This window comes from Leiobunum rupestre, chromosome 2 (assembly GCF_980474605.1).
Source record: "Leiobunum rupestre chromosome 2, qqLeiRupe1.1.hap1, whole genome shotgun sequence".
Taxonomy (NCBI): domain Eukaryota; kingdom Metazoa; phylum Arthropoda; class Arachnida; order Opiliones; family Sclerosomatidae; genus Leiobunum; species Leiobunum rupestre.
The window spans coordinates 83,137,353-83,164,932 of NC_143385.1; the positions used below are offsets into that span (position 1 = coordinate 83,137,353).

General features: G+C 43.2%; 1 protein-coding gene across 1 annotated transcript in view; it reads right to left on the bottom strand.

Moving 5' to 3' along the window:
• LOC149959764 (lipase member K-like) overlaps positions 1 to 27,580 on the bottom strand; it is a 35,986-nt gene that overhangs the window by 3,239 nt on the left and 5,167 nt on the right. The window contains exons 6-7 of the mRNA XM_090167386.1: positions 11,538 to 11,696; positions 30 to 101 (exon numbers count right to left, since the gene is read on the bottom strand). Coding sequence (XP_090023512.1) covers positions 30 to 101; positions 11,538 to 11,696 — 231 coding nt within the window. The remainder of the gene's footprint in view (positions 1 to 29; positions 102 to 11,537; positions 11,697 to 27,580) is intronic.

The window sequence follows — 27,580 nt, forward strand, 5'->3', positions numbered from 1 at the left end:
TTATAACGCATGATATTAAACTAAATTACCTGTAATAACTGCACAATAAGGTAAGCTGATATTCCTGAAGGATAAAATGAATAGTAAACTGGAAGTCGAGTCTGAAATAAATGTTTTTATTATTATATAGTTATTTAACTAATAAATTATTACTAAATATAAGAGTTTAAGAGCGTAATAAGCTTGTTGAAACCTTGGAGCAACCAGGGCCAAAGCCATTGGAGAGGGGTAGCTTTTTCACAAACTACCTCAGAAATAAGAGGAGCGCTGATTTCGTTTCTAAAAAATCGCGAAATGAGAGCGGTGAATATTTAGTCTCTCAAAAAAGTGCGAAAACTGCAGAGGAGGCTGATTTAGTTCCTCAAAAAAAAGTGCGGAATGATAGCGGTGAAAATTTCTTATTTCAAAAACGCGTGAAAACTGCAGAGGGGGCTGATTTAGTTTCTCAAAAAAAGGGCGAAAACTGAAGAGGGGGCTGATTTAGTTCCTCAAAAAAAAGTGCGGAATGATAGCGGTGAAAATTTCTTATTTCAAAAACGCGTGAAAACTGCAGAGGGGGCTGATTTAGTTTCTCAAAAAAAGGGCGAAAACTGAAGAGGGGGCTGATTTAGTTCCTCAAAAAAAAGTGCGGAATGATAGCGGTGAAAATTTCTTATTTCAAAAACGCGTGAAAACTGCAGAGGGGGCTGATTTAGTTTCTCAAAAAAAGGGCGAAAACTGAAGAGGGGGCTGATTTAGTTCCTCAAAAAAAAGTGCGGAATGATAGCGGTGAAAATTTCTTATTTCAAAAACGCGTGAAAACTGCAGAGGGGGCTGATTTAGTTTCTCAAAAAAAGGGCGAAAACTGAAGAGGGGGCTGATTTAGTTCCTCAAAAAAAAGTGCGGAATGATAGCGGTGAAAATTTCTTATTTCAAAAACGCGTGAAAACTGCAGAGGGGGCTGATTTAGTTCCTCAAAAAAAAGTGCGGAATGATAGCGGTGAAAATTTCTTATTTCAAAAACGCGTGAAAACTGCAGAGGGGGCTGATTTAGTTTCTCAAAAAAAGGGCGAAAACTGAAGAGGGGGCTGATTTAGTTCCTCAAAAAAAAGTGCGGAATGATAGCGGTGAAAATTTCTTATTTCAAAAACGCGTGAAAACTGCAGAGGGGGCTGATTAAGTTTCTCAAAAAAAGGGCGAAAACTGAAGAGGGGGCTGATTTAGTTCCTCAAAAAAAAGTGCGGAATGATAGCGGTGAAAATTTCTTATTTCAAAAACGCGTAAAAACTGCAGAGGGGGCTGATTTAGTTTCTCAAAAAAGGGCGAAAACTGAAGAGGGGGCTGATTTAGTTCCTCAAAAAAAAGTGCGGAATGATAGCGGTGAAAATTTCTTATTTCAAAAACGCGTGAAAACTGCAGAGGAGGCTGATTTCGTTTCTCAAAAAAAGGGCGAAAACTGAAGAGGGGGGGCTGATTTAGTTCCTCAAAAAAAAGTGCGGAATGATAGCGGTGAAAATTTCTTATTTCAAAAACGCGTGAAAACTGCAGAGGGGGCTGATTTCGTTTCTCAAAAAAAGGGCGAAAACTGAAGAGGGGGCTGATTTAGTTCCTCAAAAAAAAGTGCGGAATGATAGCGGTGAAAATTTCTTATTTCAAAAACGCGTGAAAACTGCAGAGGAGGCTGATTTCGTTTCTCAAAAAAAGGGCGAAAACTGAAGAGGGGGCTGATTTAGTTCCTCAAAAAAAAGTCCGGAATGATAGCGGTAAAACTTTCTTATTTCAAAAACGCGTGAAAACTGCAGAGGGGGCTGATTTAGTTTCTCAAAAAAAGGGCGAAAACTGAAGAGGGGGCTGATTTAGTTCCTCAAAAAAAAGTGCGGAATGATAGCGGTGAAAATTTCTTATTTCAAAAACGCGTGAAAACTGCAGAGGAGGCTGATTTCGTTTCTCAAAAAAAGGGCGAAAACTGAAGAGGGGGCTGATTTAGTTCCTGAAAAAAAAGTGCGGAATGATAGCGGTGAAAATTTCTTATTTCAAAAACGCGTGAAAACTGCAGAGGAGGCTGATTTCGTTTCTCAAAAAAAGGGCGAAAACTGAAGAGGGGGCTGATTTAGTTCCTCAAAAAAAAGTCCGGAATGATAGCGGTAAAAATTTCTTATTTCAAAAACGCGTGAAAACTGCAGAGGGGGCTGATTTAGTTTCTCAAAAAAAGGGCGAAAACTGAAGAGGGGGCTGATTTAGTTCCTCAAAAAAAAGTGCGGAATGATAGAGGTGAAAATTTCTTATTTCAAAAACGCGTGAAAACTGCAGAGGAGGCTGATTTCGTTTCTCAAAAAAAGGGCGAAAACTGAAGAGGGGGCTGATTTAGTTCCTCAAAAAAAAGTCCGGAATGATAGCGGTAAAAATTTCTTATTTCAAAAACGCGTGAAAACTGCAGAGGGGGCTGATTTAGTTTCTCAAAAAAAGGGCGAAAACTGAAGAGGGGGCTGATTTAGTTCCTCAAAAAAAAGTGCGGAATGATAGCGGTGATAATTTCTTATTTCAAAAACGCGTGAAAACTGCAGAGGAGGCTGATTTCGTTTCTCAAAAAAAGGGCGAAAACTGAAGAGGGGGCTGATTTAGTTCCTCAAAAAAAAGTGCGGAATGATAGCGGTGAAAATTTCTTATTTCAAAAACGCGTGAAAACTGCAGAGGGGGCTGATTTCGTTTCTCAAAAAAAGGGCGAAAACTGAAGAGGGGGCTGATTTAGTTCCTCAAAAAAAAGTGCGGAATGATAGCGGTGAAAATTTCTTATTTCAAAAACGCGTGAAAACTGCAGAGGAGGCTGATTTCGTTTCTCAAAAAAAGGGCGAAAACTGAAGAGGGGGCTGATTTAGTTCCTCAAAAAAAAGTCCGGAATGATAGCGGTAAAAATTTCTTATTTCAAAAACATGTGAAAACTGCAGAGGGGGCTGATTTAGTTTCTCAAAAAAAGGGCGAAAACTGAAGAGGGGGCTGATTTAGTTCCTCAAAAAAAAGTGCGGAATGATAGCGGTGAAAATTTCTTATTTCAAAAACGCGTGAAAACTGCAGAGGAGGCTGATTTCGTTTCTCAAAAAAAGGGCGAAAACTGAAGAGGGGGCTGATTTAGTTCCTCAAAAAAAAGTGCGGAATGATAGCGGTGAAAATTTCTTATTTCAAAAACGCGTGAAAACTGCAGAGGGGGCTGATTTAGTTTCTCAAAAAAAGGGCGAAAACTGAAGAGGGGGCTGATTTAGTTCCTCAAAAAAAAGTGCGGAATGATAGCGGTGAAAATTTCTTATTTCAAAAACGCGTGAAAACTGCAGAGGGGGCTGATTTAGTTTCTCAAAAAAAGGGCGAAAACTGAAGAGGGGGCTGATTTAGTTCCTCAAAAAAAAGTGCGGAATGATAGCGGTGAAAATTTCTTATTTCAAAAACGCGTGAAAACTGCAGAGGGGGCTGATTTCGTTTCTCAAAAAAAGGGCGAAAACTGAAGAGGGGGCTGATTTAGTTCCTCAAAAAAAAGTGCGGAATGATAGCGGTGAAAATTTCTTATTTCAAAAACGCGTGAAAACTGCAGAGGAGGCTGATTTCGTTTCTCAAAAAAAGGGCGAAAACTGAAGAGGGGGCTGATTTAGTTCCTCAAAAAAAAGTCCGGAATGATAGCGGTAAAAATTTCTTATTTCAAAAACGCGTGAAAACTGCAGAGGGGGCTGATTTAGTTTCTCAAAAAAAGGGCGAAAACTGAAGAGGGGGCTGATTTAGTTCCTCAAAAAAAAGTGCGGAATGATAGCGGTGAAAATTTCTTATTTCAAAAACGCGTGAAAACTGCAGAGGAGGCTGATTTCGTTTCTCAAAAAAAGGGCGAAAACTGAAGAGGGGGCTGATTTAGTTCCTCAAAAAAAAGTCCGGAATGATAGCGGTAAAAATTTCTTATTTCAAAAACGCGTGAAAACTGCAGAGGAGGCTGATTTCGTTTCTCAAAAAAAGGGCGAAAACTGAAGAGAAGGCTGATTTAGTTCCTCAAAAAAAAGTCCGGAATGATAGCGGTAAAAATTTCTTATTTCAAAAACGCGTGAAAACTGCAGAGGGGGCTGATTTAGTTTCTCAAAAAAAGGGCGAAAACTGAAGAGGGGGCTGATTTAGTTCCTCAACAAAAAGTGCGGAATGATAGCGGTGAAAATTTCTTATTTCAAAAACGCGTGAAAACTGCAGAGGAGGCTGATTTCGTTTCTCAAAAAAAGGGCGAAAACTGAAGAGGGGGCTGATTTAGTTCCTCAAAAAAAAGTGCGGAATGATAGCGGTGAAAATTTCTTATTTCAAAAACGCGTGAAAACTGAAGAGGGGGCTGATTTAGTTCCTCAAAAAAAAGTGCGGAATGATAGCGGTGAAAATTTCTTATTTCAAAAACGCGTGAAAACTGCAGAGGAGGCTGATTTCGTTTCTCAAAAAAAGGGCGAAAACTGAAGAGGGGGCTGATTTAGTTCCTCAAAAAAAAGTGCGGAATGATAGCGGTGAAAATTTCTTATTTCAAAAACGCGTGAAAACTGCAGAGGGGGCTGATTTCGTTTCTCAAAAAAAAGTGCGGAATGATAGCGGTGAAAATTTCTTATTTCAAAAACGCGTGAAACATGCAGAGGAGGCTGATTTCGTTTCTCAAAAAAAGGGCGAAAACTGAAGAGGGGGCTGATTTAGTTCCTCAAAAAAAAGTCCGGAATGATAGCGGTAAAAATTTCTTATTTCAAAAACGCGTGAAAACTGCAGAGGGGGCTGATTTAGTTTCTCAAAAAAAGGGCGAAAACTGAAGAGGAAGCTGATTTAGTTCCTCAAAAAAAAGTGCGGAATGATAGCGGTGAAAATTTCTTATTTCAAAAACGCGTGAAAACTGCAGAGGGGGCTGATTTAGTTTCTCAAAAAAAGGGCGAAAACTGAAGAGGGGGCTGATTTAGTTCCTCAAAAAAAGTGCGGAATGATAGCGGTGAAAATTTCTTATTTCAAAAACGCGTGAAACTTGCAGAGGAGGCTGATTTCGTTTCTCAAAAAAAGGGCGAAAACTGAAGAGGGGGCTGATTTAGTTCCTCAAAAAAAAGTGCGGAATGATAGCGGTGAAAATTTCTTATTTCAAAAACGCGTAAAAACTGCAGAGGAGGCTGATTTCGTTTCTCAAAAAAAGGGCGAAAACTGAAGAGGGGGCTGATTTAGTTCCTCAAAAAAAAGTCCGGAATGATAGCGGTAAAAATTTCTTATTTCAAAAACGCGTGAAAACTGCAGAGGGGGCTGATTTAGTTTCTCAAAAAAAGGGCGAAAACTGAAGAGGGGGCTGATTTAGTTCCTCAAAAAAAAGTGCGGAATGATAGCGGTGAAAATTTCTTATTTCAAAAACGCGTGAAAACTGCAGAGGAGGCTGATTTCGTTTCTCAAAAAAAGGGCGAAAACTGAAGAGGGGGCTGATTAAGTTCCTCAAAAAAAAGTGCGGAATGATAGCGGTGAAAATTTCTTATTTCAAAAACGCGTGAAAACTGCAGAGGGGGCTGATTTAGTTTCTCAAAAAAAGGGCGAAAACTGAAGAGGGGGCTGATTTAGTTCCTCAAAAAAAAGTGCGGAATGATAGCGGTGAAAATTTCTTATTTCAAAAACGCGTGAAAACTGCAGAGGAGGGTGATTTCGTTTCTCAAAAAAAGGGCGAAAACTGAAGAGGGGGCTGATTTAGTTCCTCAAAAAAAAGTCCGGAATGATAGCGGTAAAAATTTCTTATTTCAAAAACGCGTGAAAACTGCAGAGGGGGCTGATTTAGTTTCTCAAAAAAAGGGCGAAAACTGAAGAGGGGGCTGATTTAGTTCCTCAAAAAAAAGTGCGGAATGATAGCGGTGAAAATTTCTTATTTCAAAAACGCGTGAAAACTGCAGAGGAGGCTGATTTCGTTTCTCAAAAAAAGGGCGAAAACTGAAGAGGGGGCTGATTTAGTTCCTCAAAAAAAAGTGCGGAATGATAGCGGTGAAAATTTCTTATTTCAAAAACGCGTGAAAACTGCAGAGCAGGCTGATTTCGTTTCTCAAAAAAAGGGCGAAAACTGAAGAGGGGGCTGATTTAGTTCCTCAAAAAAAGTGCGGAATGATAGCGGTGAAAATTTCTTATTTTAAAAACGCGTGAAAACTGCAGAGGGGGCTGATTTAGTTTCTCAAAAAAAAGGGCGAAAACTGAAGAGGGGGCTGATTCAGTTCCTCAAAAAAAAGTGCGGAATGATAGCGGTGAAAATTTCTTATTTCAAAAACGCGTGAAAACTGCAGAGGAGGCTGATTTCGTTTTTAAAAAAAAGGGCGAAAACTGAAGAGGGGGCTGATTTAGTTCCTCAAAAAAAGTGCGGAATGATAGCGGTGAAAATTTCTTATTTCAAAAACGCGTGAAAACTGCAGAGGGGGCTGATTTAGTTTCTCAAAAAAAGGGCGAAAACTGAAGAGGGGGCTGATTTAGTTCCTCAAAAAAAAGTGCGGAATGATAGCGGTGAAAATTTCTTATTTCAAAACCGCGTGAAACTTGCAGAGGAGGCTGATTTCGTTTCTCAAAAAAAGGGCGAAAACTGAAGAGGGGGCTGATTTAGTTCCTCAAAAAAAAGTCCGGAATGATAGCGGTGAAAATTTCTTATTTCAAAAACGCGTGAAAACTGCAGAGGGGGCTGATTTAGTTTCTCAAAAAAAGGGCGAAAACTGAAGAGGGGCTGATTTAGTTCCTCAAAAAAAAGTGCGGAATGATAGCGGTGAAAATTTCTTATTTCAAAAACGCGTGAAAACTGCAGAGGAGGCTGATTTCGTTTCTCAAAAAAAGGGCGAAAACTGAAGAGGGGGCTGATTTAGTTCCTCAAAAAAAAGTGCGGAATGATAGCGGTGAAAATTTCTTATTTCAAAAACGCGTGAAAACTGCAGAGGGGGCTGATTTAGTTTCTCAAAAAAAGGGCGAAAACTGAAGAGGGGGCTGATTTAGTTCCTCAAAAAAAAGTGCGGAATGATAGCGGTGAAAATTTCTTATTTCAAAAACGCGTGAAAACTGCAGAGGAGGCTGATTTCATTTCTCAAAAAAAGGGCGAAAACTGAAGAGGGGGCTGATTTAGTTCCTCAAAAAAAAGGGCGGAATGATAGCGGTGAAAATTTCTTATTTCAAAAACGCGTGAAAACTGCAGAGGGGGCTGATTTAGTTTCTCAAAAAAAGGGCGAAAACTGAAGAGGGGGCTGATTTAGTTCCTCAAAAAAAAAGTGCGGAATGATAGCGGTGAAAATTTCTTATTTCAAAAACGCGTGAAAACTGCAGAGGAGGCTGATTTCGTTTCTCAAAAAAAGGGCGAAAACTGAAGAGGGGGCTGATTTAGTTCCTCAAAAAAAAGTGCGGAATGATAGCGGTGAAAATTTCTTATTTTAAAAACGCGTGAAAACTGCAGAGGGGGCTGATTTAGTTTCTCAAAAAAAGGGCGAAAACTGAAGAGGGGGCTGATTTAGTTCCTCAAAAAAAGTGCGGAATGATAGCGGTGAAAATTTCATATTTCAAAAACGCGTGAAAACTGCAGAGGAGGCTGATTTCGTTTCTCAAAAAAAGGGCGAAAACTGAAGAGGGGGCTGATTTAGTTCCTCAAAAAAAAGTGCAAAATGATAGCGGTGAAAATTTCTTATTTCAAAAACGCGTGAAAACTGCAGAGGGGGCTGATTTAGTTTCTCAAAAAAAGGGCGAAAACTGAAGAGGGGGCTGATTTAGTTCCTCAAAAAAAAGTGCGGAATGATAGCGGTGAAAATTTCTTATTTCAAAAACGCGTGAAAACTGCAGAGGAGGCTGATTTCGTTTCTCAAAAAAAGGGCGAAAACTGAAGAGGGGGCTGATTTAGTTCCTCAAAAAAAAGTCCGGAATGATAGCGGTAAAAATTTCTTATTTCAAAAACGCGTGAAAACTGCAGAGGGGGCTGATTTAGTTTCTCAAAAAAAGGGCGAAAACTGAAGAGGGGGCTGATTTAGTTCCTCAAAAAAAAGTGCGGAATGATAGCGGTGAAAATTTCTTATTTCAAAAACGCGTGAAAACTGCAGAGGAGGCTGATTTCGTTTCTCAAAAAAAGGGCGAAAACTGAAGAGGGGGCTGATTTAGTTCCTCAAAAAAAAGTGCGGAATGATAGCGGTGAAAATTTCTTATTTCAAAAACGCGTGAAAACTGCAGAGGGGGCTGATTTCGTTTCTCAAAAAAAGGGCGAAAACTGAAGAGGGGGCTGATTTAGTTCCTCAAAAAAAAGTCCGGAATGATAGCGGTGAAAATTTCTTATTTCAAAAACGCGTGAAAACTGCAGAGGGGGCTGATTTAGTTTCTCAAAAAAAGGGCGAAAACTGAAGAGGGGGCTGATTTAGTTCCTCAAAAAAAAGTGCGGAATGATAGCGGTGAAAATTTCTTATTTCAAAAACGCGTGAAAACTGCAGAGGGGGCTGATTTAGTTTCTCAAAAAAATAGTGCGATATGAAAGTGGGGAATATTTCTTCTCTCAAACAAACTCGAAAACTGCCGAGTGGGCTGATTTCGTTTCTCAAAAAATAGCGCCAAATGAGATGGGCGAAAATTTTGTCTCTCAAAAATCATGTTAACTGCAGAAAAGAGCGGATTTCATTTCTAAAAAAAGCGGGAAATGATAGCGGCGCATATTTCATCTCTCAAACAAATTCGAAAACTGCAGAGGGGCTGATTTCGTTTCTTAAAAAATAGCGCCAAATGAGATGGGCGAAAATTTTGTCTCTCAAAAATCATGTTAACTGCAGAGAAGAGCGGATTTCATTTCTAAAAAAAAGTGCGAAATGATAGCGGCGCATATTTCATCTCTCAAACAAATTCGAAAACTGCAGAGGGGCTGATTTCGTTTCTCAAAAAATAGCGCCAAATGAGATGGGCGAAAATTTTGTCTCTCAAAAATCATGTTAACTGCAGAGAAGAGCGGATTTCATTTCTAAAAAAAAAGCGCGAAATGATAGCGGCGCATATTTCATCTCTCAAACAAATTCGAAAACTGCAGAGGGGCTGATTTCGTTTCTCAAAAAATAGCGCCAAATGAGATGGGCGAAAATTTTGTCTCTCAAAAATCATGTTAACTGCAGAGAAGAGCGGATTTCATTTCTAAAAAAAAGCGCGAAATGATAGCGGCGCATATTTCATCGCTCAAACAAATTCGAAAACTGCAGAGGGGCTGATTTCGTTTCTCAAAAAATAGCGCCAAATGAGATGGGCGAAAATTTTGTCTCTCAAAAATCATGTTAACTGCAGAGAAGAGCGGATTTCATTTCTAAAAAAAGCGCGAAATGATAGCGGCGCATATTTCATCTCTGAAACAAATTCGAAAACTGCAGAGGGGGCTGATTTCGTTTCTCAAAAAATAGCGCCAAATGAGATAGGCGAAAATTTTGTGTCTCAAAAATCATGTTAACTGCAGAGAAGAGCGGATTTCATTTCTAAAAAAACGCGAAATGATAGCGGCGCATATTTCATCTCTCAAACAAATTCGAAAACTGCAGAGGGGCTGATTTCGTTTCTCAAAAAATAGCGCCAAATGAGATGGGCGAAAATTTTGTCTCTCAAAAATCATGTTAACTGCAGAAAAGAGCGGATTTCATATCTAAAAAAAGCGCGAAATGATAGCGGCGCATATTTCATCTCTCAAACAAATTCGAAAACTGCAGAGGGGCTGATTTCGTTTCTCAAAAAATAGCGCCAAATGAGATGGGCGAAAATTTTGTCTCTCAAAAATCATGTTAACTGCAGAAAAGAGCGGATTTCATATCTAAAAAAAGCGCGAAATGATAGCGGCGCATATTTCATCTCTCAAACAAATTCGAAAACTGCAGAGGGGGCTGATTTCGTTTCTCAAAAAATAGCGCCAAATGAGATGGGCGAAAATTTTGTCTCTCAAAAATCATGTTAACTGTAGAGAAGAGCGGATTTCATTTCTAAAAAAAAGCCCGAAATGATAGCGGCGCATATTTCATCTCTCAAACAAATTCGAAAACTGCAGAGGGGGCTGATTTCGTTTCTCAAAAAAAAGCGCCAAATGAGATGGGCGAAAATTTTGTCTCTCAAAAATCATGTTAACTGCAGAGAAGAGCGGATTTCATTTCTAAAAAAAGCGCGAAATGATAGCGGCGCATATTTCATCTCTCAAACAAATTCGAAAACTGCAGAGGGGCTGATTTCGTTTCTCAAAAAATAGCGCCAAATGAGATGGGCGAAAATTTTGTCTCTCAAAAATCATGTTAACTGCAGAGAAGAGCGGATTTCATTTCTAAAAAAAGCGCGAAATGATAGCGGCGCATATTTCATCTCTCAAACAAATTCGAAAACTGCAGAGGGGCTGATTTCGTTTCTCAAAAAATAGCGCCAAATGAGATGGGCGAAAATTTTGTCTCTCAAAAATCATGTTAACTGCAGAGAAGAGCGGATTTCATTTCTTAAAAAAAGCCCGAAATGATAGCGGCGCATATTTCATCTCTCAAACAAATTCGAAAACTGCAGAGGGGGCTGATTTGGTTTCTCAAAAAAAAGCGCCAAATGAGATGGGCGAAAATTTTGTCTCTCAAAAATCATGTTAACTTCAGAGAAGAGCGAATTTCATTTCTAAAAAAAGCGCGAAATGATAGCGGCGCATATTTCATCTCTCAAACAAATTCGAAAACTGCAGAGGGGCTGATTTCGTTTCTCAAAAAATAGCGCCAAATGAGATGGGCGAAAATTTTGTCTCTCAAAAATCATGTTAACTGCAGAGAAGAGCGGATTTCATTTCTTAAAAAAAGCCCGAAATGATAGCGGCGCATATTTCATCTCTCAAACAAATTCGAAAACTGCAGAGGGGGCTGATTTCGTTTCTCAAAAAAAAGCGCGAAATGAGAGTGGCAAATATAAAAAAAGCGCGAAAACTACAGACGAGGGCAGAGATTGCACTACCAAATATTGTCCTTACCACCTGGCACTTACAAGTTGCCCTTTAAGCTCTATAAAACATTGCAGTTAATACTGTTAAGACCCATAAGGAGTATTTTTGCGTGACTTCATCATAAGCTGGAAGTCTAGTATCATATCCATTATGTAAAGCCTTGGAAACAGAGCCAATATCATGTCCGAATACCACCAAAGACTACATATCCCTTAGGGCAGGAATCCATACCTCTACTTGGAATGCTTATCGCGGCAGATTTTCGTCTCGATGTGGCTGACGGTTTTTTTTTTGGATTATGTTAACTGGACAAACAACAACGTGAGAGGGGAGCGCGCGCAGAGGGGATTTTTTTCTTTCGTAGGCGGGGCCAAAGCCGTCAGAGTGTTCTTACCATACGCGATACGCCAGGATAAGCATTCCAAGTAGAGGTATGGATTCCTACTGAATATGATTTGACGACGACATGATTCCGGTGATACAGTAATTATCATCTTCTGACTTTACCTTTCAAACGAAATTTATTAAATTAATCTCGTTATCAGAGTATGGGTGCGAAGCCATCCATGATGTCATCTATGGTGTATAAGGCTCGATTATATAGGTGAAAATACAGATATACCTGGTTGACGTTGGGGTCTCCTGTGTAATCCGCGGAGGCGAAATTGCACAAATATTTCCTCAAAGGATCAAAAGTGCACCTCCCGCTTTCCTTCTCGGCGATGAAGGACGCTCTGGTGGGAAACACGGCCTCCGTCGGAGCGTATTCCACGAGAATAGCCTAGGTGATAAACAAGAACTTGGTTCCATTAGAAACGTAAACAAAGAAAAATATAAAATGTGTATATAGTTAACGGGAAACCCTGCGAGCGCATACATATTACCAATCAACTAAAAATTAATATGAGCATTATAACAAGTCTTACGTGACCAGAAAAAAGTTTTAGTTTTGGTTTCGTTTTGGATTTTCTATAAATGCAGGGTGACCAGGAAAATGCCTCGAACATTTTAAAGAAATAATTGGAAATTTTCCAGCAAATTAAAGGAAAATATAAGAAAAGCCATCAGTAGATAAAATAAAGTGAAATATAGGATGAAGAAGGGTACACGACGACGGAAATGTGTGTGTTTTTTTTAGTTGATTGTCGTGACGTGTGGGACAATTCAGTCCTCCGTTGGGGGATTGGTGGAATGTTTTCGGGATATATACTACATGAAAAACCTAAAGAATTTATAGAAAGGTATTGAAAGCATAGGAAATGTGTTAGCCTTGAAAATGTTTTAGAAATGTAATCTTTTCGGTAAGAAAATGTACAAACATTCTGGAATAATTTTTTGTTAATTAAAAACAAACAAGTTATTAAAAAACCATTGGTTTTTAAAAAAAAATCACTAGGAGAATCCACGACTTTTGACGGGTTGCGTTCTCCTTGTGTGGGGTGTTGTGTTTGTTGCTCCTAGGTTTAAATTCAAATATTTACCCAAATTAAAATATTCACCCAAATTGAAATACCCCATTTTAAATACTTACTTAAATTTAAATACTTACCTAATTTCAATTTAAATATCTAAATTTAAATATTTACCAAAGTTTAGATATTTACCTGAATTAAAATATTTACACAAATTTACCCAAATTATTACTAATATTTCTATATTTACCCAAATTTAAACATTTACCAAAATTTAGACATTTACCCAAATTTAGACATTTACCCAAATTTAGACATTTACCCAAATTTAGACATTTACCCAAATTTAGACATTTACCAAAATTTAGACATTTACCCAAATTTAGATATTTACCCAAATTTAGATATTTACCCAAAATTAGATATTTACCCATAATTAGATATTTACCCAAAATGAGACATTTACCAAAAATGAGACATTTACCAAAAATGAGATATTTACCCAAAATTAGATATTTCCCCAAATTAGATATTGGTACAAATTAGATATTTACCCAAATTGGATATTTACCCAAAATTGAATATTTACCCAAATTGGATATTTACCCAAAATTGAATATTTACCCAAATTGGATATTTACCCAAAATTGGATATTTTCCCAAAATTGAATATTTTCCCAAAATTGGATATTTACCCAAAATTGAATATTTACCCAAAATTGGATATTTACCCAAAATTGGATATTCACCCAGAATTGGATATTTATTCAAAATTGGATATTTACCCAAATTTGGATATTTACCCAAAATTGAATATTTACCCAAAATTGGATATTCACCCAGAATTGGATATTTATTCAAAATTGGATATTTACCCAAATTTAACCACCTATGTTTAAATTTTTTTTGAATAATTTCATAAGGGGGGACCTCTTAGAATCTTCGATTTTGCATTGTTAATTTACATAGATAAATATAATATTTTAGTTGTCATAAACGTTTTCGGTTGCCATGGTCAAACTAAAGTCCATCGCATTTTTTTTCCCTTTGGGGGTTTTTAAGTTACATAAAGGTCTACTTAATCGCTGAATTTAAACAAAATCGATGAGTTACACCTCGGGTAGTCTCCTTGTTAGAGTCGTCTTTCGAAAAGACCACGTCAAGGTAAGTACAATTCCCTAAAAGGGACTGAATTAAATTGAATACATACCAAGGTTTATTTTTCCCTATAAAGAGCAATATTTTCCATAATTCTCCCCATTTGTTTACATTTATTAAAATCTCAATTAGTGCTTTCTTCTACCTAGGTAGAGCTCGGCGAAACAGATAAATTAACCGCTAAAGTTTTGATTAACCATATAAATTACGATTAACTGTTTATCCATGGATATTATCCACGGCTATATAGCAATTTAACATGTAAAATAATCGGTTTTTTTTCGGATAATTTTCATTTGTGGATAAAAATAAATAAAGTGATTATTTATTATCCAAACGCCGAGCTCTATACCTAGGAGACTCGATAAATTCGTTTACCAATCGCGTGGCTTAGTAATGGGATTGTAATCCAGGTAGCAGCTTGAACGTAAGACCGACCAAAACACCGTGGCTAGGGAAACGGCGCTCGTATTGTATGCTACTCCAGAATACAGTTTTATCCTCCAAGGTGTGTTTAAAAATTGTGTAAATTGAAATTTTAAGTTTAAATTTCTTTTACCCGATGTAAAACACCACGATAAAAACCGTTCAAATTGCAACCATTTCTATAAATCCATTGGCGCTCGTGATAAACTTGATTGACCTTGAACCATAAGTTAAAGGTCATCCTAGTTTACAAATTCTAAAGACTTCCTATTAGATGAATATGTCTAGAAAATGTTGATACTCTAGCATGAGTATTATTCGAGTTATTATTATTAGCCCTTCAAGTCGTTGCCAGACGTACGATAATTATCGCACAGTGCGATAATTTAATCAAAATTTTTAGGGCGTACTATAATTTTCATGGCGTACGATATCGTACCATTATTTCGATAATTCTGCCTCAACGTACTATAATGTACGATAATCTTTAGATTTTTTTAAAAACCTACGAACGATTTATATTTTATTATAAATTTATATAACTTTTCTACTTAAAATGAATGATATAAATTTTCTGTACGCGTAGTCCAGAGTGTGAGTTTATTACTCCTAGCTATTACCGCATTTTTTAAAACATTTTTAAACATATTAAGTTCAGTTAATAATGATAATAGACATTTTGTTTATTTCCCTGAATTAAAATTCCTGTAGTGCTTTAAAAAAATCATCTAAATTCAACGCATTTATGTATGAATTAAAATTTATCGCCAAAAAGAAATGTACGATAATTTTCCAGGAAAATCAATAATTTTTTGGCCTAGATACGATAATTTCAGATTTTCGATCTGGCAACGCTGCCTTCAACCTGGTCTCTGGGACATTATTTTCATCACGACCTTCATGTTTTGTCTAAATTCTTTCGACTTGTTATTGGTCAAAAAAGGAAGAATCAAAGTTAATAACACAAAAAATGTGAAGGGGAACACCTTTTTAATTGAAACGAACTTTGTATCTCTAATGGTTCTCGAGATATATTTTAAATGACCTTGAAGATATTGTTCAAGGTCATAGAAATTTCCGTTGTAAAGTGACCCCTTGCACGTTCAAATTCCTAGCTTAAATACATTTGGAGTTATTGGCCTTGTAGCTTTTTGAGTTAACACCCTGTATATCAAATTAACAGTAATTAAAAATTCGAAAGAAATTGAATCGGGGGATATGTAAAAATCGATATCTGAAATCCGTCTGTCTGTTGTCTTAAAAGTAAAAACAATAACGTTATTTGTCGAAAGTAAGAAGGCAAAAATAACCGGTGATTTAAAGGGGGGGAAGGGGGGGATCACCTCTCGCGGTAATGGGGCTGGGATAAGCTTTCTCCCCCACTCGACTCTGGTTTACTATTCGCGCGGGGGTGTAAGGTAATACCCACTTATAGCCAAAAAGCTCACGTATGAAAATATTGTCGGCTCGGCTCGGCACGGTCAAAAAACATTTCGCCCGTTTAATAATCGAGCCACCGTTGAGTCGGCTCGGCTTGGCACGGTCAAAAAACATTTCTCCCGTTTAATAATCGAGCCACCGTTGAGTCGGCTCGGCTCGGCACGGTCAAAAATCATTTCGCTCGTTTAATAATCGAGCCACCGTTGAGTCGGCTCGGCTTGGCACGGTCAAAAAACATTTCTCCCGTTTAATAATCGAGCCACCGTTGAGTCGGCTCGGCTCGGCACGGTCAAAAAACATTTCGCCCGTTTAATAATCGAGCCTCCGTTGAGTCGGCTCGGCTCGGCACGGTCAAAAATCATTTCGCCCGTTTAATAATCGAGTCACCGTTGAGTCGGCTCGGCTTGGCACGGTCAAAACACATTTCGCCCGTTTAATAATCGAGCCACCGTTGAGTCGGCTCGGCTTGGCACGGTCAAAAAACATTTCGCCCGTTTAATAATCGAGCCACCGTTGAGTCGGCTTGGCTTGGCACGGTCAAAAAACATTTCGCCCGTTTAATAATCGAGCCACCGTTGAGTCGGCTCGGCTTAACACGGTCAAAAAACATTTCGCACGTTTAATAATCGAGCCACCGTTGAGTTGGCTCGGCTTGGTACGGTCAAAAAACATTTCGCCCGTTTAATAATCAAGCCACCGTTGAGTTGGCTTGGCTTGGCACGGTCAAAAAACATTTTGCCCGTTTAATAATCGAGCCACCGTTGAGTCGGCTTGGCTTGGCACGGTCAAAAAACATTTCGCCCGTTTAATAATCGAGCCACCGTTGAGTCGGCTTGGCTTGGCACGGTCAAAAAACATTTCGCCCGTTTAATAATCGAGCCACCGTTGAGTCGGCTCGGCTTGGCACGGTCAAAAAACATTTCGCACGTTTAATAATCGAGCCACCGTTGAGTTGGCTCGGCTTGGTACGGTCAAAAAACATTTCGCCCGTTTAATAATCAAGCCACCGTTGAGTTGGCTTGGCTTGGCACGGTCAAAAAACATTTCGCCCGTTTAATAATCGAGCCACCGTTGAGTCGGCTCGGCTCGGCTCGGCACGGTCAAAAAACATTTCGCCCGTTTAATAATCGAGCCACCGTTGAGTCGGCTCGGCTTGGCACGGTCAAAAAACATTTCGCCCGTTTAATAATCGAGCCACCGTTGAGTCGGCTCGGCTCGGCACGGTCAAAAAACATTTCGCCCGTTTAATAATCGAGCCACCGTTGAGTCGGCTCGGCTTGGTACGGTCAAAAAACATTTCGCATGTTTAATAATCGAGCCACCGTTGAGTCGGCTCGGCTTAGCACGGTCAAAAAACATTTCGCCCGTTTAATAATCGAGCCACCGTTGAGTCGGCTCGGCTTGGCACGGTCAAAAAACATTTCTCCCGTTTAATAATCGAGCCACCGTTGAGTCGGCTCGGCTCGGCACGGTCAAAAAACATTTCGCCCGTTTAATAATCGAGCCTCCGTTGAGTCGGCTCGGCTCGGCACGGTCAAAAATCATTTCGCTCGTTTAATAATCGAGCCACCGTTGAGTCGGCTCGGCTCGGCACGGTCAAAAAACATTTCGCCCGTTTAATAATCGAGTCACCGTTGAGTCGGCTCGGCTTGGCACGGTCAAAAAACATTTCGCCCGTTTAATAATCGAGCCACCGTTGAGTTGGCTCGGCTTGGTACGGTCAAAAAACATTTCGCCCGTTTAATAATCAAGCCACCGTTGAGTTGGCTTCGCTTGGCACGGTCAAAAAACATTTTGCCCGTTTAATAATCGAGCCACCGTTGAGTCGGCTCGGCTCGGCACGGTCAAAAATCATTTCGCTCGTTTAATAATCGAGCCACCGTTGAGTCGGCTCGGCTCGGCACGGTCAAAAAACATTTCGCCCGTTTAATAATCGAGCCACCGTTGAGTCGGCTCGGCTTGGTACGGTCAAAAAACATTTCGCATGTTTAATAATCGAGCCACCGTTGAGTCGGCTCGGCTTAGCACGGTCAAAAAACATTTCGCCCGTTTAATAATCGAGCCACCGTTGAGTCGGCTCGGCTTGGCACGGTCAAAAAACATTTCTCCCGTTTAATAATCGAGCCACCGTTGAGTCGGCTCGGCTCGGCACGGTCAAAAAACATTTCGCCCGTTTAATAATCGAGCCTCCGTTGAGTCGGCTCGGCTCGGCACGGTCAAAAATCATTTCGCTCGTTTAATAATCGAGCCACCGTTGAGTCGGCTCGGCTCGGCACGGTCAAAAAACATTTCGCCCGTTTAATAATCGAGTCACCGTTGAGTCGGCTCGGCTTGGCACGGTCAAAAAACATTTCGCCCGTTTAATAATCGAGCCACCGTTGAGTTGGCTCGGCTTGGTACGGTCAAAAAACATTTCGCCCGTTTAATAATCAAGCCACCGTTGAGTTGGCTTGGCTTGGCACGGTCAAAAAACATTTTGCCCGTTTAATAATCGAGCCACCGTTGAGTCGGCTTGGCTTGGCACGGTCAAAAAACATTTCGCCCGTTTAATAATCGAGCCACCGTTGAGTCGGCTTGGCTTGGCACGGTCAAAAAACATTTCGCCCGTTTAATAATCGAGCCTCCGTTGAGTCGGCTCGGCTCGGCACGGTCAAAAATCATTTCGCTCGTTTAATAATCGAGCCACCGTTGAGTCGGCTCGGCTCGGCACGGTCAAAAAACATTTCGCCCGTTTAATAATCGAGTCACCGTTGAGTCGGCTCGGCTTGGCACGGTCAAAAAACATTTCGCCCGTTTAATAATCGAGCCACCGTTGAGTTGGCTCGGCTTGGTACGGTCAAAAAACATTTCGCCCGTTTAATAATCAAGCCACCGTTGAGTTGGCTTGGCTTGGCACGGTCAAAAAACATTTTGCCCGTTTAATAATCGAGCCACCGTTGAGTCGGCTTGGCTTGGCACGGTCAAAAAACATTTCGCCCGTTTAATAATCGAGCCACCGTTGAGTCGGCTTGGCTTGGCACGGTCAAAAAACATTTCGCCCGTTTAATAATCGAGCCACCGTTGAGTCGGCTCGGCTTGGCACGGTCAAAAAACATTTCGCACGTTTAATAATCGAGCCACCGTTGAGTTGGCTCGGCTTGGTACGGTCAAAAAACATTTCGCCCGTTTAATAATCAAGCCACCGTTGAGTTGGCTTGGCTTGGCACGGTCAAAAAACATTTTGCCCGTTTAATAATCGAGCCACCGTTGAGTTGGCTTGACTTGGCACGGTCAAAAAACATTTCGCCCGTTTAATAATCGAGCCACCGTTGAGTCGGCTCGGCTCGGCTCGGCACGGTCAAAAAACATTTCGCCCGTTTAATAATCGAGCCACCGTTGAGTCGGCTCGGCTTGGCACGGTCAAAAAACATTTCGCCCGTTTAATAATCGAGCCACCGTTGAGTCGGCTCGGCTCGGCACGGTCAAAAAACATTTCGCCCGTTTAATAATCGAGCCACCGTTGAGTCGGCTCGGCTTGGTACGGTCAAAAAACATTTCGCATGTTTAATAATCGAGCCATCGTTGAGTCGGCTCGGCTTAGCACGGTCAAAAAACATTTCGCCCGTTTAATAATCGAGCCACCGTTGAGTCGGCTCGGCTTGGCACGGTCAAAAAACATTTCTCCCGTTTAATAATCGAGCCACCGTTGAGTCGGCTCGGCTCGGCACGGTCAAAAAACATTTCGCCCGTTTAATAATCGAGCCTCCGTTGAGTCGGCTCGGCTCGGCACGGTCAAAAATCATTTCGCTCGTTTAATAATCGAGCCACCGTTGAGTCGGCTCGGCTCGGCACGGTCAAAAAACATTTCGCCCGTTTAATAATCGAGTCACCGTTGAGTCGGCTCGGCTTGGCACGGTCAAAAAACATTTCGCCCGTTTAATAATCGAGCCACCGTTGAGTTGGCTCGGCTTGGTACGGTCAAAAAACATTTCGCCCGTTTAATAATCGAGCCACCGTTGAGTCGGCTCGGCTTGGCACGGTCAAAAAACATTTCTCCCGTTTAATAATCGAGCCACCGTTGAGTCGGCTCGGCTCGGCACGGTCAAAAAACATTTCGCCCGTTTAATAATCGAGCCTCCGTTGAGTCGGCTCGGCTCGGCACGGTCAAATATCATTTCGCCCGTTTAATAATCGAGTCACCGTTGAGTCGGCTCGGCTTGGCACGGTCAAAACACATTTCGCCCGTTTAATAATCGAGCCACCGTTGAGTCGGCTCGGCTTGGCACGGTCAAAAAACATTTCGCCCGTTTAATAATCGAGCCACCGTTGAGTCGGCTTGGCTTGGCACGGTCAAAAAACATTTCGCCCGTTTAATAATCGAGCCACCGTTGAGTCGGCTCGGCTTGGCACGGTCAAAAAACATTTCGCACGTTTAATAATCGAGCCACCGTTGAGTTGGCTCGGCTTGGTACGGTCAAAAAACATTTCGCCCGTTTAATAATCAAGCCACCGTTGAGTTGGCTTGGCTTGGCACGGTCAAAAAACATTTTGCCCGTTTAATAATCGAGCCACCGTTGAGTCGGCTTGGCTTGGCACGGTCAAAAAACATTTCGCCCGTTTAATAATCGAGCCACCGTTGAGTCGGCTTGGCTTGGCACGGTCAAAAAACATTTCGCCCGTTTAATAATCGAGCCACCGTTGAGTCGGCTCGGCTTGGCACGGTCAAAAAACATTTCGCACGTTTAATAATCGAGCCACCGTTGAGTTGGCTCGGCTTGGTACGGTCAAAAAACATTTCGCCCGTTTAATAATCAAGCCACCGTTGAGTTGGCTTGGCTTGGCACGGTCAAAAAACATTTCGCCCGTTTAATAATCGAGCCACCGTTGAGTCGGCTCGGCTCGGCTCGGCACGGTCAAAAAACATTTCGCCCGTTTAATAATCGAGCCACCGTTGAGTCGGCTCGGCTTGGCACGGTCAAAAAACATTTCGCCCGTTTAATAATCGAGCCACCGTTGAGTCGGCTCGGCTCGGCACGGTCAAAAAACATTTCGCCCGTTTAATAATCGAGCCACCGTTGAGTCGGCTCGGCTTGGTACGGTCAAAAAACATTTCGCATGTTTAATAATCGAGCCACCGTTGAGTCGGCTCGGCTTAGCACGGTCAAAAAACATTTCGCCCGTTTAATAATCGAGCCACCGTTGAGTCGGCTCGGCTTGGCACGGTCAAAAAACATTTCTCCCGTTTAATAATCGAGCCACCGTTGAGTCGGCTCGGCTCGGCACGGTCAAAAAACATTTCGCCCGTTTAATAATCGAGCCTCCGTTGAGTCGGCTCGGCTCGGCACGGTCAAAAATCATTTCGCTCGTTTAATAATCGAGCCACCGTTGAGTCGGCTCGGCTCGGCACGGTCAAAAAACATTTCGCCCGTTTAATAATCGAGTCACCGTTGAGTCGGCTCGGCTTGGCACGGTCAAAAAACATTTCGCCCGTTTAATAATCGAGCCACCGTTGAGTTGGCTCGGCTTGGTACGGTCAAAAAACATTTCGCCCGTTTAATAATCAAGCCACCGTTGAGTTGGCTTGGCTTGGCACGGTCAAAAAACATTTTGCCCGTTTAATAATCGAGCCACCGTTGAGTCGGCTCGGCTTGGTACGGTCAAAAAACATTTCGCCCGTTTAATAATCAAGCCACCGTTGAGTTGGCTTGGCTTGGCACGGTCAAAAAACATTTTGCCCGTTTAATAATCGAGCCACCGTTGAGTTGGCTTGGCTTGGCACGGTCAAAAAACATTTCGCCCGTTTAATAATCGAGCCACCGTTGAGTCGGCTCGGCTCGGCTCGGCACGGTCAAAAAACATTTCGCCCGTTTAATAATCGAGCCACCGTTGAGTCGGCTTGGCTTGGCACGGTCAAAAAACATTTCGCCCGTTTAATAATCGAGCCACCGTTGAGTCGGCTCGGCTCGGCACGGTCAAAAAACATTTCGCCCGTTTAATAATCGAGCCACCGTTGAGTCGGCTCGGCTTGGTACGGTCAAAAAACATTTCGCATGTTTAATAATCGAGCCATCGTTGAGTCGGCTCGGCTTAGCACGGTCAAAAAACATTTCGCCCGTTTAATAATCGAGCCACCGTTGAGTCGGCTCGGCTTGGCACGGTCAAAAAACATTTCTCCCGTTTAATAATCGAGCCACCGTTGAGTCGGCTCGGCTCGGCACGGTCAAAAAACATTTCGCCCGTTTAATAATCGAGCCTCCGTTGAGTCGGCTCGGCTCGGCACGGTCAAAAATCATTTCGCTCGTTTAATAATCGAGCCACCGTTGAGTCGGCTCGGCTCGGCACGGTCAAAAAACATTTCGCCCGTTTAATAATCGAGTCACCGTTGAGTCGGCTCGGCTTGGCACGGTCAAAAAACATTTCGCCCGTTTAATAATCGAGCCACCGTTGAGTTGGCTCGGCTTGGTACGGTCAAAAAACATTTCGCCCGTTTAATAATCGAGCCACCGTTGAGTCGGCTCGGCTTGGCACGGTCAAAAAACATTTCTCCCGTTTAATAATCGAGCCACCGTTGAGTCGGCTCGGCTCGGCACGGTCAAAAAACATTTCGCCCGTTTAATAATCGAGCCTCCGTTGAGTCGGCTCGGCTCGGCACGGTCAAATATCATTTCGCCCGTTTAATAATCGAGTCACCGTTGAGTCGGCTCGGCTTGGCACGGTCAAAACACATTTCGCCCGTTTAATAATCGAGCCACCGTTGAGTCGGCTCGGCTTGGCACGGTCAAAAAACATTTCGCCCGTTTAATAATCGAGCCACCGTTGAGTCGGCTTGGCTTGGCACGGTCAAAAAACATTTCGCCCGTTTAATAATCGAGCCACCGTTGAGTCGGCTCGGCTTGGCACGGTCAAAAAACATTTCGCACGTTTAATAATCGAGCCACCGTTGAGTTGGCTCGGCTTGGTACGGTCAAAAAACATTTCGCCCGTTTAATAATCAAGCCACCGTTGAGTTGGCTTGGCTTGGCACGGTCAAAAAACATTTTGCCCGTTTAATAATCGAGCCACCGTTGAGTCGGCTTGGCTTGGCACGGTCAAAAAACATTTCGCCCGTTTAATAATCGAGCCACCGTTGAGTCGGCTTGGCTTGGCACGGTCAAAAAACATTTCGCCCGTTTAATAATCGAGCCACCGTTGAGTCGGCTCGGCTTGGCACGGTCAAAAAACATTTCGCACGTTTAATAATCGAGCCACCGTTGAGTTGGCTCGGCTTGGTACGGTCAAAAAACATTTCGCCCGTTTAATAATCAAGCCACCGTTGAGTTGGCTTGGCTTGGCACGGTCAAAAAACATTTCGCCCGTTTAATAATCGAGCCACCGTTGAGTCGGCTCGGCTCGGCTCGGCACGGTCAAAAAACATTTCGCCCGTTTAATAATCGAGCCACCGTTGAGTCGGCTCGGCTTGGCACGGTCAAAAAACATTTCGCCCGTTTAATAATCGAGCCACCGTTGAGTCGGCTCGGCTCGGCACGGTCAAAAAACATTTCGCCCGTTTAATAATCGAGCCACCGTTGAGTCGGCTCGGCTTGGTACGGTCAAAAAACATTTCGCATGTTTAATAATCGAGCCACCGTTGAGTCGGCTCGGCTTAGCACGGTCAAAAAACATTTCGCCCGTTTAATAATCGAGCCACCGTTGAGTCGGCTCGGCTTGGCACGGTCAAAAAACATTTCTCCCGTTTAATAATCGAGCCACCGTTGAGTCGGCTCGGCTCGGCACGGTCAAAAAACATTTCGCCCGTTTAATAATCGAGCCTCCGTTGAGTCGGCTCGGCTCGGCACGGTCAAAAATCATTTCGCTCGTTTAATAATCGAGCCACCGTTGAGTCGGCTCGGCTCGGCACGGTCAAAAAACATTTCGCCCGTTTAATAATCGAGTCACCGTTGAGTCGGCTCGGCTTGGCACGGTCAAAAAACATTTCGCCCGTTTAATAACCGAGCCACCGTTGAGTTGGCTCGGCTTGGTACGGTCAAAAAACATTTCGCCCGTTTAATAATCAAGCCACCGTTGAGTTGGCTTGGCTTGGCACGGTCAAAAAACATTTTGCCCGTTTAATAATCGAGCCACCGTTGAGTCGGCTCGGCTTGGCACGGTCAAAAAACATTTCTCCCGTTTAATAATCGAGCCACCGTTGAGTCGGCTCGGCTCGGCACGGTCAAAAAACATTTCGCCCGTTTAATAATCGAGCCTCCGTTGAGTCGGCTCGGCTCGGCACGGTCAAAAATCATTTCGCCCGTTTAATAATCGAGTCACCGTTGAGTCGGCTCGGCTTGGCACGGTCAAAAAACATTTCGCCCGTTTAATAATCGAGCCACCGTTGAGTCGGCTTGGCTTGGCACGGTCAAAAAACATTTCGCCCGTTTAATAATCGAGCCACCGTTGAGTCGGCTCGGCTTGGCACGGTCAAAAAACATTTCGCACGTTTAATAATCGAGCCACCGTTGAGTCGGCTCGGCTTGGTACGGTCAAAAAACATTTCGCATGTTTAATAATCGAGCCACCGTTGAGTCGGCTCGGCTAAGCACGGTCAAAAAACATTTCGCCCGTTTAATAATCGAGCCACCGTTGAGTCGGCTCGGCTTGGCACGGTCAAAAAACATTTCTCCCGTTTAATAATCGAGCCACCGTTGAGTCGGCTCGGCTCGGCACGGTCAAAAAACATTTCGCCCGTTTAATAATCGAGCCTCCGTTGAGTCGGCTCGGCTCGGCACGGTCAAAAATCATTTCGCTCGTTTAATAATCGAGCCACCGTTGAGTCGGCTCGGCTCGGCACGGTCAAAAAACATTTCGCCCGTTTAATAATCGAGTCACCGTTGAGTCGGCTCGGCTTGGCACGGTCAAAAAACATTTCGCCCGTTTAATAATCGAGCCACCGTTGAGTTGGCTCGGCTTGGTACGGTCAAAAAACATTTCGCCCGTTTAATAATCAAGCCACCGTTGAGTTGGCTTGGCTTGGCACGGTCAAAAAACATTTTGCCCGTTTAATAATCGAGCCACCGTTGAGTCGGCTCGGCTCGGCACGGTCAAAAAACATTTCGCCCGTTTAATAATCGAGCCTCCGTTGAGTCGGCTCGGCTCGGCACGGTCAAAAATCATTTCGCTCGTTTAATAATCGAGCCACCGTTGAGTCGGCTCGGCTCGGCACGGTCAAAAAACATTTCGCCCGTTTAATAATCGAGTCACCGTTGAGTCGGCTCGGCTTGGCACGGTCAAAAAACATTTCGCCCGTTTAATAATCGAGCCACCGTTGAGTTGGCTCGGCTTGGTACGGTCAAAAAACATTTCGCCCGTTTAATAATCAAGCCACCGTTGAGTTGGCTTGGCTTGGCACGGTCAATAAACATTTTGCCCGTTTAATAATCGAGCCACCGTTGAGTCGGCTTGGCTTGGCACGGTCAAAAAACATTTCGCCCGTTTAATAATCGAGCCACCGTTGAGTCGGCTTGGCTTGGCACGGTCAAAAAACATTTCGCCCGTTTAATAATCGAGCCACCGTTGAGTCGGCTCGGCTTGGCACGGTCAAAAAACATTTCGCACGTTTAATAATCGAGCCACCGTTGAGTTGGCTCGGCTTGGTACGGTCAAAAAACATTTCGCCCGTTTAATAATCAAGCCACCGTTGAGTTGGCTTGGCTTGGCACGGTCAAAAAACATTTTGCCCGTTTAATAATCGAGCCACCGTTGAGTTGGCTTGGCTTGGCACGGTCAAAAAACATTTCGCCCGTTTAATAATCGAGCCACCGTTGAGTCGGCTCGGCTCGGCTCGGCACGGTCAAAAAACATTTCGCCCGTTTAATAATCGAGCCACCGTTGAGTCGGCTCGGCTTGGCACGGTCAAAAAACATTTCGCCCGTTTAATAATCGAGCCACCGTTGAGTCGGCTCGGCTTGGCACGGTCAAAAAACATTTCGCCCGTTTAATAATCGAGCCACCGTTGAGTCGGCTCGGCTCGGCACGGTCAAAAAACATTTCGCCCGTTTAATAATCGAGCCACCGTTGAGTCGGCTCGGCTTGGTACGGTCAAAAAACATTTCGCATGTTTAATAATCGAGCCACCGTTGAGTCGGCTCGGCTTAGCACGGTCAAAAAACATTTCGCCCGTTTAATAATCGAGCCACCGTTGAGTCGGCTCGGCTTGGCACGGTCAAAAAACATTTCTCCCGTTTAATAATCGAGCCACCGTTGAGTCGGCTCGGCTCGGCACGGTCAAAAAACATTTCGCCCGTTTAATAATCGAGCCTCCGTTGAGTCGGCTCGGCTCGGCACGGTCAAAAAACATTTCGCCCGTTTAATAATCGAGTCACCGTTGAGTCGGCTCGGCTTGGCACGGTCAAAAAACATTTCGCCCGTTTAATAATCGAGCCACCGTTGAGTTGGCTCGGCTTGGTACGGTCAAAAAACATTTCGCCCGTTTAATAATCAAGCCACCGTTGAGTTGGCTTGGCTTGGCACGGTCAAAAAACATTTTGCCCGTTTAATAATCGAGCCACCGTTGAGTCGGCTCGGCTCGGCACGGTCAAAAATCATTTCGCTCGTTTAATAATCGAGCCACCGTTGAGTCGGCTCGGCTCGGCACGGTCAAAAAACATTTCGCCCGTTTAATAATCGAGCCACCGTTGAGTCGGCTCGGCTTGGTACGGTCAAAAAACATTTCGCATGTTTAATAATCGAGCCACCGTTGAGTCGGCTCGGCTTAGCACGGTCAAAAAACATTTCGCCCGTTTAATAATCGAGCCACCGTTGAGTCGGCTCGGCTTGGCACGGTCAAAAAACATTTCTCCCGTTTAATAATCGAGCCACCGTTGAGTCGGCTCGGCTCGGCACGGTCAAAAAACATTTCGCCCGTTTAATAATCGAGCCTCCGTTGAGTCGGCTCGGCTCGGCACGGTCAAAAATCATTTCGCTCGTTTAATAATCGAGCCACCGTTGAGTCGGCTCGGCTCGGCACGGTCAAAAAACATTTCGCCCGTTTAATAATCGAGTCACCGTTGAGTCGGCTCGGCTTGGCACGGTCAAAAAACATTTCGCCCGTTTAATAATCGAGCCACCGTTGAGTTGGCTCGGCTTGGTACGGTCAAAAAACATTTCGCCCGTTTAATAATCAAGCCACCGTTGAGTTGGCTTGGCTTGGCACGGTCAAAAAACATTTTGCCCGTTTAATAATCGAGCCACCGTTGAGTCGGCTTGGCTTGGCACGGTCAAAAAACATTTCGCCCGTTTAATAATCGAGCCACCGTTGAGTCGGCTTGGCTTGGCACGGTCAAAAAACATTTCGCCCGTTTAATAATCGAGCCACCGTTGAGTCGGCTCGGCTTGGCACGGTCAAAAAACATTTCGCACGTTTAATAATCGAGCCACCGTTGAGTTGGCTCGGCTTGGTACGGTCAAAAAACATTTCGCCCGTTTAATAATCAAGCCACCGTTGAGTTGGCTTGGCTTGGCACGGTCAAAAAACATTTTGCCCGTTTAATAATCGAGCCACCGTTGAGTTGGCTTGGCTTGGCACGGTCAAAAAACATTTCGCCCGTTTAATAATCGAGCCACCGTTGAGTCGGCTCGGCTCGGCTCGGCACGGTCAAAAAACATTTCGCCCGTTTAATAATCGAGCCACCGTTGAGTCGGCTCGGCTTGGCACGGTCAAAAAACATTTCGCCCGTTTAATAATCGAGCCACCGTTGAGTCGGCTCGGCTCGGCACGGTCAAAAAACATTTCGCCCGTTTAATAATCGAGCCACCGTTGAGTCGGCTCGGCTTGGTACGGTCAAAAAACATTTCGCATGTTTAATAATCGAGCCACCGTTGAGTCGGCTCGGCTTAGCACGGTCAAAAAACATTTCGCCCGTTTAATAATCGAGCCACCGTTGAGTCGGCTCGGCTTGGCACGGTCAAAAAACATTTCTCCCGTTTAATAATCGAGCCACCGTTGAGTCGGCTCGGCTCGGCACGGTCAAAAAACATTTCGCCCGTTTAATAATCGAGCCTCCGTTGAGTCGGCTCGGCTCGGCACGGTCAAAAATCATTTCGCTCGTTTAATAATCGAGCCACCGTTGAGTCGGCTCGGCTCGGCACGGTCAAAAAACATTTCGCCCGTTTAATAATCGAGTCACCGTTGAGTCGGCTCGGCTTGGCACGGTCAAAAAACATTTCGCCCGTTTAATAATCGAGCCACCGTTGAGTCGGCCCGGCTTGGCACGGT